Here is a 16,679-nt window from a genome sequence, read left to right as displayed (position 1 = left end):
TTTGTGACTCCGAGGTGTCAACAAAAATGGATAGATGAATGTAATAAGGATGTTGGGAGTAGTAGTTGTCTCGTGACACCACCTGCAGTATGCGGATCAGGGATTAGCCACCGCTGCGGTCGCTGTCCTCTGGGGTGGGTGGTGTCGCAGCTAGAATAGTTCACCTTCCCACAGGTGAAGCTAGGCCCCAGGGAGGATGATGGATGAAGGAATGGCCATTTGCACCGAAGCACGGGGCGATGGCGATGGCAATGTAGGGCAGACAGAGTAGTTGCGATTCCAGGTCTTTACTTACTTCTGTGGGTGCCGGTTCTGGCCTTGATGGGCTCCAGCTGATCTCGGATAAGTTAGAGGTAGCCACCGGTGTTTGAAAGTGTCCTTTCCTAAGGGATGCCCCTTCAGAAGTGAGGAACCCGGGCTGAGTGCCCCACTCCAAGCCTCAGGTACCATAAAGATAAGAAGAAAGTGGTGTCGTTTCGCCAGAACTGTAGTCCCGACTTGACTGAAGATTGTGTCCATGTTTCTCCGACTTCTACCCCAAGTGGTGCCCGCCCCCCAGGTGGCTGTCCTAGTGACCAGGAAAGCCTCATGCCTTGTGATGGCCACCCACAGCCTACCCTAGTCCTGTCCCCAGTGAGAAGGCACCTAAGCTGTATGTAAGGTGAAATGTGAAACACCGGTGATTAACCCACTCCTTACCCGAGATGAATACTGCACCTTAAGTGAGATTCAGTACCCTGTGACGACTGAGGGGCACCACATAGTGAGGAGAAGCTGATGATCCACAGTGTCAAATGCAGCAGAGAGATCCAGGAGAATCAGCAGAGAGTAGTGGCCTTCACATCACATCTACTATACAATGTTTCCACCATCATATCTACCAAACAATATTTCCACCTTCACATCTACCATACAATGTTTCCACCTTCATGTCTACCATGCAATGTTTCTGTGACGCCCTTGCGCCACCAGGTGGTCACACACAAAACAGGCCCCCACATAACACCATCCCTCACAGGGTTACATCAGAGCCAACAAAACCCTAGTCACCCCCCCAGGGTAGGAAAGGCACACCAGTGGGCAGGACCAGGCGGAAGGTAAATGCCCACCTAGGGGTCTAGAGAACCCGGGGCGGAAAAAAGTTCAGTCTATATTTGAAGTTCAGTTGAGCTGAGTTGGAGGAGAGAAGAGTGAGTCAAGTTCAAGTGAAGCCAGAGAGGAAAGGCGTCGGGGTTAGAGCCACGGCGTACTGGCTAGGTGGCAGATGGTGGTCCGTGTCTGTCAGGAGACGGGAAGACGGCTACCAGAGATCCGAGGTGGAGCGGGACAGGGTAGGAGCCTGCCGGTACCGACACCAGAGAACCGACCCGGAAACCGTGCACAGAGGGAGTACCTGGACCCTGAAGCAGAGATCGGAACCACCTACTTTGTTAATTAACTAGTTGAGGACAGGATTGCAGGTCCTGTCCCACCCAAAGTCCCAAAAGCAGACCAGCAGCCCAACGCAGGGGATAGGTCATCTTCCAGGGCCCCTTTAGATCCCACGGGTCAGCGTATGCGGTCAAGGCTTCCACCCGTAGTTCTGGGAGCGGACTCCCGTGTTTTATACCGAGAAGTCCAAAAAGAACTAAAACTAGTGCAGAGGAAAGGGACACAGACCATCACCCCGGGTGAGGGACCAGAATACACCCGGCCGTGGCGGCTAGCCACCAACACCTTAATTTACCATTGGACTTGTGTGATTCATTTTTACTGTGAGTACATAAGCCTCCCCCAGTCTGACCGGGCGCACCGGCCCTTGCAATCACCATCCTCAGCACAGAGACACTGGGCCCCGGGGCGTCCATCTCTATGCAAGCTAATAATTAATAGTTAATATCCAGCTGCTATCCCATCGCCCTCGGGTGCTCCCTAATAGCAGCGTTGGTGCTACATCTCACCACACACCGTGGGTGGCGTCACCAAGTGATTACGGTGATCCCCGTATATATACGTCCCCCTTTATTTGAAGTGTCTGCACGACCCCCGGGTCTGGAGAATCCCTCGAGCCAAATTGCGGATCTGAGCAGCCCGGCTGCTGCTGATGTGGGGGCGCCACTCCTCAAAACCTGGCGTCACGAACAGGATTGTAACCCATCCACCTACATGGTGGAAGTGCGCCTTGTTCTGGACTGTCAGAGGTGCTCCGCTGTAAAAATTTTGAAAAGCCGCCATTTTGCTGCCATTTTTAGGCGCGAAAAACGACAACCCAGCATCTTCTTCCCCGAGAAAGGGTGCGAAGAGGAAGCCTCACCCCCTGGGAACGAGGGCGGAAGCTGGTGGATTCCAAAACCGGAAGAGAAAAAGAAACCAGTGAGACGCACGAGAGACTGCTCTCAAACAACCAGGGTGGAGGGCGGAAACTGCGGCATGTGACCCGAGGAGATAAGAGGCAGGGACACCAGGACTCTGCCATCTTCCGTTCCTGGACACCACCAAGAGAGGATGTCTCACCGGTCCGGCAACCCGACCAAGAAGGAGCCTGCTCCCAGGACTGCAAACTGGGTGGAAGCCAGACTGCACGGATGTGACTCAAAATCCAGGCCCAGGCCAACTACCTGCTGGCCAAATGGACAGCGGAGATTGGGAACTTGGCTACAGCGAAGAGGAGATGGCCTTGGAGGAGCGGGTAAGCAACCCACGCCCCTATGTTCTACCGGAACCGGCCCAACCAGCTGAGGAGCTCGGTTTGCCCCCGTCCGCCACGTCGCCTCCCTCGCCACCCGCACCTGCAGCTAGTGCCCCAATCGGTCTGTTGCCCCAAGCCACGGCAGCGGAACCCGTAGCATCTATCTGCGAGGGCCCAGCAACGGGGACCTCGGGCCACTAGCACGCCACCACTTCGGCACCCGTACCAGCCCCGCACCGGACCAAAGCCCGGAAGACACCCCCTCCGGCCCCGAGCCCGGCCATGCCTAACATGACAACACCGGCCCCGAGCCCAGCCGCGCCAAAGATGACAACACCTGCCCCGGCAGCCCGCCCGGCCTCGTCAGCTGCAGCAACGACCCAGACTGCCGACCCGTACCCGGTCCCGGCTGTGCGATATCCGGGTTATATATCTGCAGGGGAGCAGAGCAGGCTAATGTGGAGCGGAGCCCTCAACCTAGAATGGAGCCGGTCGTAGCCGGCACTGAGGCTGTCCGCGTGAGCCGAACTCCCGAGCAGGGGGAGGAGTCTCAAGACCTCACTCCGTACTGGGAGCGGCAACAGAGGCAGCTCAAAAATGGATATCTGCCCGGGAGAAAAGAAAGGCAGAGGTGTTGTACAGGACCTATCAAAAGAAAGACCACCTCCGGCAAGCCACCTTACACAGTTTTAATTATGGACCAAGGTTGAGAACTGGCAGGCCAACCCAAAAACTTTTGGGCCTTGTAAATAAACCTAATCCACTTTCTTGCTATGCACCAGCACGGCCTCTGGAGAGGCTAATTGGAGGAAGGGCCTGCGGTGGAGTAGGTCGAGGCCCAGTCACTACTGAAACCGGTGACTAACCTCCAGGCCAGGGGTCCCCGGACCATGGGACCCGTATCAAGGACTGCCGGGTACGGAACTTTTTACCCGGCCCGTGTGGGCATCACCCGGAACTGTGTTTCAACTTGGGAAAGGGGTGCCCATCAGTTTTAGAAGTGGCACCAAGGAACAGGTTTGCTTGGGTGGCGGGTGCAGTGGGAAAGTAGTTAGTTCCAACACACCAATCTGTAGATCTAGATGTCCATTTGGGCCAGTGCACGGTATCTGTGGTTGGCTTCCACAGGTGTAGCAATCATTGAAGGGAGGAAGGGGTAGAAACAAATCCAGCACTGATGTCCATAAAAAATTTCTTTTTCTTTATTTCAAATTCATCATAAAAATTAGACTGGATCAATCTTTCCAGAAGCCCTGGTTACGCCGTTTAAGAAGTGTGCCTCCCATAAAGGGAAGAAATGTTTTAATGTTTTTCTACTATGTTTTACTTGTTACCCCGTTTCTTCCCATTTGCAGTTGCAGAAAAAATAAATGTTGGTGGTCGGACAGCCCACGGACGGTCTGTATTAAACCAAGGGGGAATGTGATGCCCTGGCTCCGCCAGGTGGTCACACACAAAATAGGCCCCCACATAACACCATCCCTCACAGGGTTACATCAGAGCCAACAAAACCCTAGCCCCCCCAGGGTAGAAAGGCACACTAGTGGGCGGGACCAGGCAGAAGGGAAACGCCCACCTAGGGGTCTAGAGAACCCGGGGCGGGAAAAAGTGCAGTCTCTGTTTGAAGTTCAGTTGAGCTGAGTTGGAGGAGAGAGGAGAGAGTCAAGTTCAAGTGAAGCCAGAGAGGAAAGGCGTCGGGGTTTGACCGGCGTACTGGCTAGGTGGCAGATGGTGGTCCGTGCCTGTCAGGAGATGGGAAGATGGCTGCCGGAGATCCAAGGTGGACCGGGACAGGGTAGGAGCCCGCTGGTACCGACACCGGAGAACCGACCCAGAAACCGTGCACAGAGGGGTACCCGGACCCTGAAGCAGAGATCGGAACCACCGATTGACTACAGGTCCTGTATATATATATATATATATATATATATATATATATATACACAGCTCTGGCAAAAATTAAGAGACCACTTCCAAATGTTCAGTTTTTCTGCTTTTTCTCTATATAGGTATATTTTTGACTAAATTGTGAATTGTTCTTTTCTTCTATAAACTACTGACAACATGTCTCCAACTAACCAAGCAAAGTCTTTTGTATTTATTTTCTGGTCAAAATAACAAAAAATGCACTGCTTTTAGACCTCAAATAATGCAAAGAAAACAAGTTCATAATCATTTAGAAACAGCAATACTAACAATGTTTTAACTCAGGAAGAGTTCAGAAACCAATATTTTGTGGAATAACCATGATTTTTAATCACAGCTTTCATGCGTCTTAGCATGCTTCCACCAGTCTTTCACACTGCTTTTGGGTGACTTTATGCCACTCCTGGTGCAAAAATGTAAGCAGTTCTTCTTTGTTTGATGGCTTGTGACAATCCATCTTCCTCTTGATTACAATCCAGAGGTTTTAAATGGGGTTCAGGTCTTGAGATTGGACTGGCCATGACAGGGTTTTGATGTGGTGGTCCTTCCTCCACACATTGACCTAGCTGTATGGCATGGTGCATTGTCCTGCTGGAAAAAACAGTTCTCAGAGTGAGGGAACATTGCCTGAGCAGAAGGAAGCAACTTTTTCCAGGATAACCTTGTATACGCCTTGATTCATACTACCTTTCCAAAGATTAACCTGCAAAATTCCAGCCTTGCTGAAGCATCCCCAGATCATCACCGATCCTCCACCAAATTTCACAGTGAGTGCAAAACACTGTGGCTTGTATGTCTCTCTAGGTCTCAGTCTAATCATTAGTCGACCAGGTGTTGGGCAAATCTGAAAATCAAGTAAAGAAAATTCAACAAACATATTTGTGAATCAAATGAATCAAGCCACATAAAAGGTTTTCCTGGAAAAACAGTTGCTTCCTTCTGCTCAGGCAATGTTCCCCAACTCTGAGGACTGTTTTTTCCAGCAGGACAATGCTCCATGCCACACAGATAGGTCAATAAATGTGTGAATGAAAGACCACCACATCAAAACCCTGTCATGGCCAGCCCAATCTCCAGACATGAACTCCATTGAAAACCTCTGGAATGTTATCAAGAGGAAGATGGAGAGTCACAAGCCATCAAATATAGAAGAACTGCTTAAATTTTTGTGCCAGGAGTAGCATAAGTTGGGTGAAAGACTGGGGGAAAGAATGCCAAAACACATGAAAGCTGTGATTAAAAATCATGATTATTGCACAAAATATTGATTTCTGAACTCTTCCTGAGTTAAAACATTAGTGAGTTAAAACTTTATATATTGCCCCCACAAACACACAGAAACACACACTGCCTCTCTGTATAATATCCTCCTGGTATATGTGTCCCTCTCCTGGGCCTATCCTGGTATATATGTCCTCATTCTGGTTTATTTGCCACCTCCTAGCATGTATGTCGTCCTCCTGGTATATATGTCCCCATCCTCGGCCTCTCCTGGTATATATATTTCTATCCTGATCTATTTGTCCCCATCCTGGTATATATATCCCCTCCTGGGCTCTGTTCCCTTCCTATTATATATGTCATCCTCCTGGCATATATGTCCCAATCCTGGGCATCTCCTGTTTTATATGTCCTCATTTTGATTTATTTGTCACATCCTGGTATATATACCCCCTCCTGGGCTGTCCTCTTCCTGGTATATATCCTTTTTATGGGATATATGGCCTGGCATATTTGTCTGCCACAAAAAGAAAAAAAAACAACCTTTTACTCCCCTTACCCAGCTTCCATGTCGGAGGCATCCTCTCTGAGTGGCGAAATACTTCAGCTGGATTGTACGCCCTCAGAGGCGCATTCAGCTAAAGCAACGCAGGGGCTGGGGTCAGCGGGCCCCCCCACCACCCCGGCAGTTGTCTTCAGCTCACTGAGCATTTACCTACCCTGCCTGGCTGCCGTCCGCATCCTCGCCATCTCTGCCTTTTTGTTAGCTGCAGCAGTGTGGTTAGGTCGCAGAGTGATAACCTCATCACAATGCTGCATGCTGGGCTGGATGACACGGCGGTTCCCTGCTCTGCTCCACTCACCTTGCGTGCAGCACACATGACTAATTTGCATGCGATGCCCTTATAGGGCTTCGCCTGCAACTCAGCAATGTGTTGAAGTAGCCGAAGCGACACTGCCAGGCCCCTCTGCTGTGGCTGTGATTGGGGACCGGAAAGAGGGGGGCCCAGGGCTTAACACAGCTAAAAAACTACCCCGGGCCCGGCCAGGCCCCCCTCTTCACGGAGCCCCGTACACGAGTCATGGTTGTAATGTCCTGATGGCAGCCCATATTTCCGCAGAAGGGGAATCACCTGGTCAATGCAGCACTCCAGGAAGAAGTACATGAGGTCGATAGGAGGCTCTGTGTGTAGATTTAAAGAAATAATGAAAAATTTAGCAATATCTTAAAATACTATAGAGCCAGCTGTATGCATGCATGGACTCTTACTTTCTGTATTAAAAATTACTACATTGTTTTTGATAGGTTAGAGTCCTAGAATTGGAATCAGAATCATGCATGACATGTGCTTTTAATAAGTTATAATTGTCTTATGTTGTAGTAGAAAATACTGGAAGACAAGAAGCGCAAAAATAGAGTCTTATCAGATGATAATATGGTGAAGGACTATGATGAAGCAGCTCACCCTGTAAGGTTGTATGAGTCACAACCAACTATAGAAAGCCTTCATACCATGACTGCAGTGGCCCCACGTGGAAGTGAAGATGACCGTTAGATAGAAAGGGATTTTTGCCGTGCTGCAATGAGGGAGAGACGATCCAGACTAAAACTTCAGTGATTTTATTACAACACATTTTTGGAGTTTTCTTTTTAAAACTGTTCAATATATGTGATTATTCCTGAAGAAGGGAAGGGGTTTGTCGCCGAAACATGTATCTGGATCGCCTCTCCCTCATGGCAGGCGGCATATATCCCTTTCTAGCTAACAGTCAATTGTCTCACATTAAAATACTCTTTTAGGAAGGGGATTTCAATACTCCTGTGAGAGTTGGGAAACCCCAAAACATATTGGCTGGTTGGCCACTCCAGAAGAGTTATGGGCCATTTACACGCTGCGACATCACTAACGATATATCGTCGGGATCACGGTCTATGTGACGCACATCCGGCGCCGTTAGCGACATTGCAGCGTGTGACACCAAGGAGCGACCTTAAACGGTCGCAAAACAGACAAAAAACGTTGATATATGAGAGGTCGTTCATTTACCAAAAATCGTTGTCTCGTACGTAGCGAGGTTGTTCGTCGTTCCTGCGGCAGCACACATTGCTATGTGTGACACTGCAGGAGCGACGATCATCTCCTTACCTCCGTCCACCGGCAATGAGGAAGGAAGGAGGTGGGCGGCATGTTCCGGCCGCTCATCTCCGCCCCTCCTCTGCTATTGGACAGCCGTCTTGTGACGTCGCCGCGACGCCGAACGCACTTCCCCCTTGAAGGAGGGATTGTTTGGCGGTCACAGCGACGTCGCAGAACAGGTATGTGTGTGTGACACTGCCGTAGCAATAATGTTCGCTACGGTAGCGATCACCACATATCACACCAACGATGGGGGCGAGTGCTATCGCTCGCGGCATCGCTAGCAATCGCTAGTGATGTCGCAGCGTGTAAAGCACCCTTAAGGCATGCTTGGCTGGCCAAAGTCTAATATGTATGGCCCAGGATGGATAGGAAAATAAGTAATTCACACATATGATTATATTTAGTGACCAATCCTGATGTTATACAAGTAGAGTAAAATAAGAAATGAAAATATATCATTTACTGCATTTACCGCTAGTATGCCAGCGTTATGAAATGTTATCTTTTTTTCACAAAACTTAAGAGTCATAAGCAAGTGGCATCCATCCCTCTAACGTTCCCGATGAGCACCATCTGCTACACAACCCCAGAAAGATCTGGAAGAATTACTCATCATTAGTTGGTGTGTTAAAAATGTACCGTAATTAATTTTAAAACCATACATCTTTTCTCTCCCGCACATATGGCTATTAAGCAGGACTTATATTTATATATACACATATAAGACATGTATATAAACACTACTTGTTTACCTCTCAGGTGGGCACAACCCTGACTATTAAATTAGTAACTTTAATATTAACTAAAAAAAAAGATTTAGTAAGAACAGTAAAACAACAACAATGTATCACATCACTTATAAATAGATTATCGTCAGCATACTTCATCCAGATACTGAGTTGTTTTTCTTCTATTATTCTACATACAGGATATAAATATATGTAAAGGCCTTTGGCTGTATACAATCACTCCTGTGGTAGCAGCAATCAGCGGTTTTGTTTAGTAAGTGCACAATGTTTGAGGTGCAGAAGAACAGTGATCTGCACTGCAAACAGAATGCATTAGCTTCACAATCACATTGATATACATTAAGATGATCTCAACAGTCCAAAAATGTTTCTCTGATCTAGAAAATTAAAAAAAATAAATATCAAACATGAGTGCAGACTTTGTCATATCAGAAATATAGGACAAAATACCAGTTTTTAGCATCTTAGTATGTAATGGATATAAAAAAGCAGCAAACTGCTATCCGTAAACCTGCATGTAGTCTAGTGCATTTCCTTTTGCATGGACTATAGCAACACATGCACATCTTGTTGGTTCCTGTTGCAGTGATTTTATCACAAATGGAGAATATCTCCAGGATGCTGTATACATTAACCTTCAACCTGTCAAAGATTGTAAACACAAATGATGTTGGGGGGCGATTCATCAAAGCTTTTACGCCAGAAAAGTGACATAAAATGCTTTGAAAAAAGTTAAAAATGTTTTTGGTCAACTGGGATTTGGGCAAAAATTGCGGCTTTTGGCAGTTTAATGCAGCTTAGCTTTGCCAAAATGGGCAGATCTGGAGGGGAGCTACTTCCGCCCATCAAACTCTGTAAGAGTGCTGATGTTTTCTATGCCAGAAATACTACTCTAGTTTCTGACCGAAGTATTTCTGCTGTGGCACAACGGTGGTGCACGTCTCTGAGAAGATGTGCTAAATGCATTAAGAGGCATTCAATTCTTAATGAATATGGCACATGAAATGCCTGTCTTAATGAATAAGCTCCTTTATGTATAATTCCTTGTTATTGCCCATTACAAAGGATAGATAGATAGATAGATAGATAGATTTAAAGATAATTGATAGATACATTTTTAGATAATAGACAGATAGACCTATTCTACAGATTATAACACACTTGTGTAATACATAATTAAGTAGTCTCTCATATTTTTTTTCTTGCAGACTACAGATTTACTGGAAGTTCCTGAAGAAGGGGATAATTCCTTTTTATTGGATATAGGCAGACAACGTAGTGATAGTGGTGAGTTTTTGCTTTTTGCCATAGTTCAAATCACTACCAAAATGTTCCTACACAAACATCTACATGTAATATTGGACACCTTCCATTACTTACCTGGCTCAGTGGCTTACAGCATTAGCTTTGAGTGAGTGGCATACTAATCTCATACTTATACAGTTGTGCTTTTTTCAGAGAATATGAATGACAACACTAAATCATGTTTTCCACTCATGGTTAGTGGTTGAGTGAAGCTATTTAGTGTTAAACTATTCTCTTTTCTCTTTTTAAATCATAATGACAACCAAAAACTTCCAAATGACCCTGATCAAAAGTTCACATACCCTGGTGATTTTGGCCTGATAACATGCACAGATATTGACACAAATGGGTTTGAATGGCTAATACAGGTAACATCCTCACCTGTGACCTGTTTGCTTGTAATCAGTGTGTGTGCATAAACGCTGAGTGAGTTTCTGGGATCCAGACAGACTCTTGCATCTTTCATCCAGCCACTGATGTTTCTGGATTGTGAGTCATGGAGAAAGCAAAATAATTGTCAACAGATCTATAGGAAAAGATAGTTGAACTGTATAAAACAGGAAAGGGATGCAAAAAGATATCCAAAGAATTGATAATGCCAGTTAGCAGTGTTCAAACTGTGATTAACAAATGGAAAATCAGGGGCTCGGAAAAAAACAAACCACGATCAGGTAGATCAACAAAAATTTCATACACAACTGCCAGGAAAATTGTTCGGGATGCAAATAAAAGCTCACAGATAACATCAGCTGAAACACAGGAGTCACTGAAAACTAGCAGTGGGGCTGTCTCAAGATGCACAATAAGGAGACATTGGAAAAAATATTGGCTGCAAGGTCGAGTCACCAGAAGAAAGCCATTACTGCACAAATGCCACAAAGTATCTCACCTACAATATGCCAAACAGCACAGAGACAAGCCTCCATACTTCTGGAACATGGTAATTTGGAGTGATGAGCCCAAAATCGAACTTTTTAGCCACAACCATAAACGTTACATTTGGAGAGGTGTCAACAAGGCCTATGATGAAAGAGACACCATTCCTACTGTAAAGCACGCAAATCAAAAAAGGTCTGTGGAGCCTCTGTTAGGAGTCGCGACACAAAAAATAGTCAGATATCCCTCCGGGAAGGACCTAGCCAAAGAGTGGCTCTTTTTAAGGAGACCACCATAACCACCATTTTAAGTGGCCCTTTAGTCAATATCCAACTCTTTGACAAGTTTAAAGATATGACAAGGGAAATGCTAAAGTCAGGTATCCATCCACAGACAGCTGGTTCGGGATATTGCCCCTCATCAGTGTGGAGTAGGATTCTGGCTAGGTGGGAGCAATGCCTAGTAGACCAGCAAGACAAAACAATCACTGATCTCGGGTAGACCAGCCAGAGAAAACACTGCCGGCAGCCAGCAAAGGCGCTCAACACAGTGAAACCCTAAGTGTATTGCCCCCTGGGAAGTATGCAAATCAGAAAAAGTCCATGGAGCCTCTGTTAGGAGTCTCCTAACAGAGGCTCCACTGACCTTTTTTGATTTGCATACTTCCCAATAGGCAATACACCTAGGATTTCACTGTGTTGAGTGTCTTTGCTGGCTGCGGCAGTGTTTTCTCTGGATGCTCTCCCCGAGATCAGTGATTGTTTTGTCTTACTGTAAAGCATGGAGATGGATCACTGATGATGTGGGGAGGTGTTAGCTACAAAGGTACAGGAAATTTGGTCAAGTTTTAAGGAAAGATGAATGCAGCACGTTATCAGCAAATACTGGAGGCAAATTTGCACTCATCTGCCTGGAAGCTGCACATGGGATGTACTTGGACGTTCCAACATGACAACGATCCAAAACACAAGGCTAAAATGACCTGTCATTGGCTACAGCAGAACAAAGTTTAGGTTCTGGAGTGGCCATCTTAGTCTCCTGACCTCAATATCATTGAGCCACTCTGGGGAGAACTCAAGCACGCAGTTCATGCAAGAAAGCCCAGGAATTTACAGGAACTGGAGGCTTTTTGCCAAGAACAATTGGCAGCTTTTTCATCTGAGAAAATAAAGAGCCTCATCCACAACTACCACAAAAGACTTCAAGCTGTCATTGGTGTTAGAGGGAGCAATACACGGTATTAAGAACTGGGGTATGTGAACTTTTGATCAGGGTCATTTGGATGCTTTTGGTTGTCATTATGATTTAAAAAGAGAAAACACAGTAGTTTGACAATAATGGTCTTCACCCAACCACTAACCATGAGTGGGAAAAAAGATTTTGTGGTATCATTCATATTCTTCAAAGGCCAAAAAAAGCAAAAATTCGGCCTGGGTATGTAAACTTTTGAGCACAACTGTACTTCTTTCCCAAGGGATGCATCAAACACTTATCTTTATTTATCTTTATTATTTTATCTGTCTATGCTCTAGTTCAACTTTTAATATATATTGTATCAGAAAAAGAAAACAAAGTTGTGTATATTTTTTTTTTCAATATTATGCTTGTTTTGTAGCACCAACATATTCTGCAGTGCTTTGAAGACATTATTATCACTGCTCATACATTGGGGTTCACAACTTACAGTAAATGACCCCTGAGTTTGTGGTTGAAATAACCCCATGTAAAAATAGGGATAACATACAAACTTCAGAGACATGGTGTCCTTGGTGGAATTTGAACTCAAAGCCAAGTATTGTGAAGCAAATGTGCTAACCACTGAGCCATCATGCCTTATTTTGTCATTTTTACTTATTGTAGGTTATCACCTAAGAAAGACAAAAACCCCATTCTAAATTACAATGTTATACCTTTATCCAAAGCTAAGTGACATGTTTACTAAAAATGAACACCACCACGTTATGAAGGTGGCATCCTGGGGTCATATATATTTAATAATACCTTGATATAAAAGAGCAAAATGAGAACCCCTACTAATTAAAAATACCCAAATAAAGTGCAATAGAACACAGAGCCAGGTCATATCACAATTTGTAAGGCATAAATTTTTACATGTCTATAAACGTGCACAATAAAACAATGATTCATACATAATGTTAGTGTTAGTGCATTTCAGGATCCATAAAATATAACTTTAAAAAAAAAAAGTTTTGAGAATCAAAAATTTGTTGATGAAAAAAACCCCATCATTGTTTTCTATTGTTGCAGATTTGGTTGCACGCCATTCCTCTCAGCTTCTGTTCTAAACCTCATTTTACCTTTTTTGCCTCATTAGGGGAACTGAATTGTGATCAGTTGATCAACCACATAATACTTAGGATTACTTAGGTTAATTAATTTTGCCCGTTAATATAAGGGCTCATTCACACGTCAATTTTTCATGGACCGCACTTGTATCTGTGACAATCTATGAGGCTGTCCACATGTCCGTGATTCTTTGTATGTTGATATAATTTATATTAAAGAATTTTCATACAATCAAAGCAAAACAAGAAGTAACATTACACAGGATACTCAATACATAGCAATATATGTAGACATTAACGTATCAAGTGTGATTTTTTTGTAGACCGGGTGGTCTGTACAAAATCACGGTGATGTTTCTGATATTGATCTGAGAAATGTCAGTGCAGGTTTATGGGTCAGTGAACAAATCTGGCAGCATTCGGATGGCATCCATGTGCTATCTATCTTTTACTGAGTGATAAAAGGTAAAAAAAACTTGATTCGACAAAAAGTGATGAAACTCTGACCACACAAAATATGATGAAAATCACTGATGAAACTGGTGCATTTTACTCATACGTCAATAAAGCTGCCATCTGAATGAGGCCGAAAACTCTGCTGAGCAATCTATTACGTAGATGGCTGCCCACGGCTGACCTTCATCAGACCCGCTTCTGCCATACAAACCAATTAGCCCCCTGCCCTAATTCCAGGAATCCAGTGGACTGACAGTACTCTTTCAAATTGTCAAGTTATTTAGATCCTGCAGTCATTAGTGATCATTACTGTATATTTAAGAAGTTAAATGGGATCTGCTTCTTATCTGATCATGACTATAAGGATACGCTAACACAAGTGTACAAATACAATGAGTGAAATGAGAGAAAAAAAAAAATTGCACTCGAACCAATATGATTCAATGAGGCCCAGCTGATCTGCAATTTTTTTGTCATCTGTATTCGGCCTGAGGAAAAAAAAAATCACAGCATGCTGTGACTGCGTAAATCAGATGAGACTCACCAATAAAAGTCTATGGGTGCGAAAGGAAAAAAGACGGATGCCACATGGATCATCCTAGTGGCATCTGCATGTTTAAAGATACATGACTATTGTGTAGCACAGAACATTTTAAATGGTCCTGTACATGATTTTTGAATAACAGATGCTAAAAAAAAATACATGTCATATAGATGCCAGACGAGAAAAATAATCGCACACACGCATAGCACTCACATGACATACAGAATGATATATTGGGGACACTCATCCTACTTTCTGCAGTAAAATCTGACAGATTTTTTTATACATTACCGTAAGCGAACCCTTACTCTTGTTATTAAGCCCTCCGACACACATCCGTGCCGCCGGTATGTGTTTGCCATTTTTTGCACGTACCGGCGGCATGGAGACACGTTCAGCAATGCTACCCTATTGTAGCAGGCACACACACGTAAACCTACACGGAACATGTGTCCGTGTGCGTTTATACGTGTGTGCGTTTTTCTACACGCTGACATGTCCACATTTTCTCCGGCAGCACGGGTGTCACACGGCCCGCACCCGTACCACACGGATGTAGTGTGGATGCGGTCCCGTGTGACATGCGCCGGAGAAAGCACACGTGTCAGTGAAAAAAAACCAAAACATTTACTCACCTTCTCCTGCCCTCCTGCCGCTGCTGCCACTTGCTGCTGACCGCCGCTCATTATGCTCATTTAATATTCACTGCACTGCGGCCGGCAGCAGCGGGGAGACAGCAGGGCTGGAGACCAACGATCAGCACCACGGACAGTAGCGCGGACCACGTGAGTATGCAAATTACCAGTTCTACGTGTGCTATCGCGGATAGCACATGTAGAACACACGTGGACCGCACGTACCCGAGACACGTACTTACCACACGCAACACGCAGGGTAAATACGTGTCTCGCGGCACGTGTGTGTTTTTAATGGAAGTGTGTTTCAGGCCTAAAGGGGTATTTCCATCTCCAAGATCCTATCCCAATATGAAGTAGGTGTAATAATAATATTAGCAATACCTCCAAATAGAAATGTAGTAGATTTCTCCTGATATAGCCATGTCTCTTACCTCATGTGCAGGGATATTGGGATAGAATCTTGGAGATGGAATACCCCTTTAACCATCTGGGCTCAAATGGACCGTTTCTGCATTTGAGTAGTCATCTTGATGGAAGTGTATGTAATGGGGCCGTAATTCAAGGCAACTACGGTAATGATGTCCATTTATGTCAGGGTGCCCAAGGGGTTAAAGAGCAGTAACTATGCCAATATTCTTTAATTGTTATTTTAAGTATCAGAAATTCCAAACACTATTTTTTCCATAAATCCATAGATATGAAGCAAATTATATTAAAATTCTAATAATTACACCAGCCTTAAATGGGTTTTCTCCATTCATAAAATTTTAGTCCCAGGAAAAAACAATCTGTGCTTTATTCACCGTCTCTAGGTCCAACACTGTCACTGCTCATGTTAAAGGGGCAGTCGGGAGCCATTGTAGTCATGGCAGAGTCTGCTGTTCGGCTGCCTAATAGCCCGGTGCTTTTCCTCTGCGCTCCAACTGCCACTTTAGTACAATACAGCATCAAGCTCATCCTTTTCTTCATGCGTCACAGGCACTGACACACTCACAGGATCTTTTAACCAAACTTCTTTACTTGACAACATGTATAGTTCTTTTCCTCGCCTTAGGCGGGCACATTACATGAACGTTACAGGGAATGTCTTTATCTTTTTCAACAAAATTTCGTTTTTTGTACATATATTCCGGCTGACCATTTCAATAGTATTTGGTCTCGCATTGGGGTACCCAATTACACTAACCAAGGTAGACTCGACTGTCTTTTCAGTCAGTCAGGACCACTCTTCCCTCTAAGGTCCCACTGGCTCTTTTCTCACTGAAAGGATTTGTAAGGTCTCCACCAGGGAATAGCCACTAGTGTCCGGACCACTCTGCGCATCCGACAAATAACCGGATTTGGCCCAGAAGGCCACGCCAAATCAATCTTGTTTGGCTTTTTCTTCACTACGCCTCTCACAGATGCAGTGTACTCCTCCTCAGGGACCTTCCTCACCAACTGATTTCTAACTGCTCTTTTTCAAACTAGACTGCTCCCCCTCACTGTCCCCCTCTAGCTCGGGAGCACCAGAGAAACAGCCCACATACCGTGGCCACCTAGTGGCCATTTGAACACATAGACCCTAGACATTAGATTACATATACATCATACACACAGGTTCGAGGTGGCCGAGCCTTACACCACCTTACACTCTCAATATCTGATATTGGCAGTATCACAAATGTCGATTTGAGAATGAGCTCAGCAACTGTAAGCAGGGACAAGAAGACACTGCACTGACTGGCTGTGCCAATGTTGATGAGACGTAAACGCTGCAGACAATATTAGACACTGGGAGCATCAACAGAGACTCAGTGCTGGAACAGAGGACGGTGAATAAAACATGGTTTGCTTGTTTCAAATCAAA

General features: G+C 45.0%; 1 protein-coding gene across 1 annotated transcript in view; it reads left to right on the top strand.

The window, feature by feature from the left end:
- The window catches only part of STAC (SH3 and cysteine rich domain), a 439,669-nt gene that overhangs the window by 291,892 nt on the left and 131,098 nt on the right, over window positions 1–16,679 (top strand). Inside the window, exon 6 of the mRNA XM_075315072.1 lies at window positions 9,914–9,992. Within this exon, the coding sequence (XP_075171187.1) occupies window positions 9,914–9,992 (79 nt within the window). The remainder of the gene's footprint in view (window positions 1–9,913; window positions 9,993–16,679) is intronic.

This window comes from Anomaloglossus baeobatrachus, chromosome 6 (genome assembly GCF_048569485.1).
Source record: "Anomaloglossus baeobatrachus isolate aAnoBae1 chromosome 6, aAnoBae1.hap1, whole genome shotgun sequence".
NCBI lineage: Eukaryota > Metazoa > Chordata > Amphibia > Anura > Aromobatidae > Anomaloglossus > Anomaloglossus baeobatrachus.
This window is presented reverse-complemented; position numbering and strand designations above follow the sequence as displayed.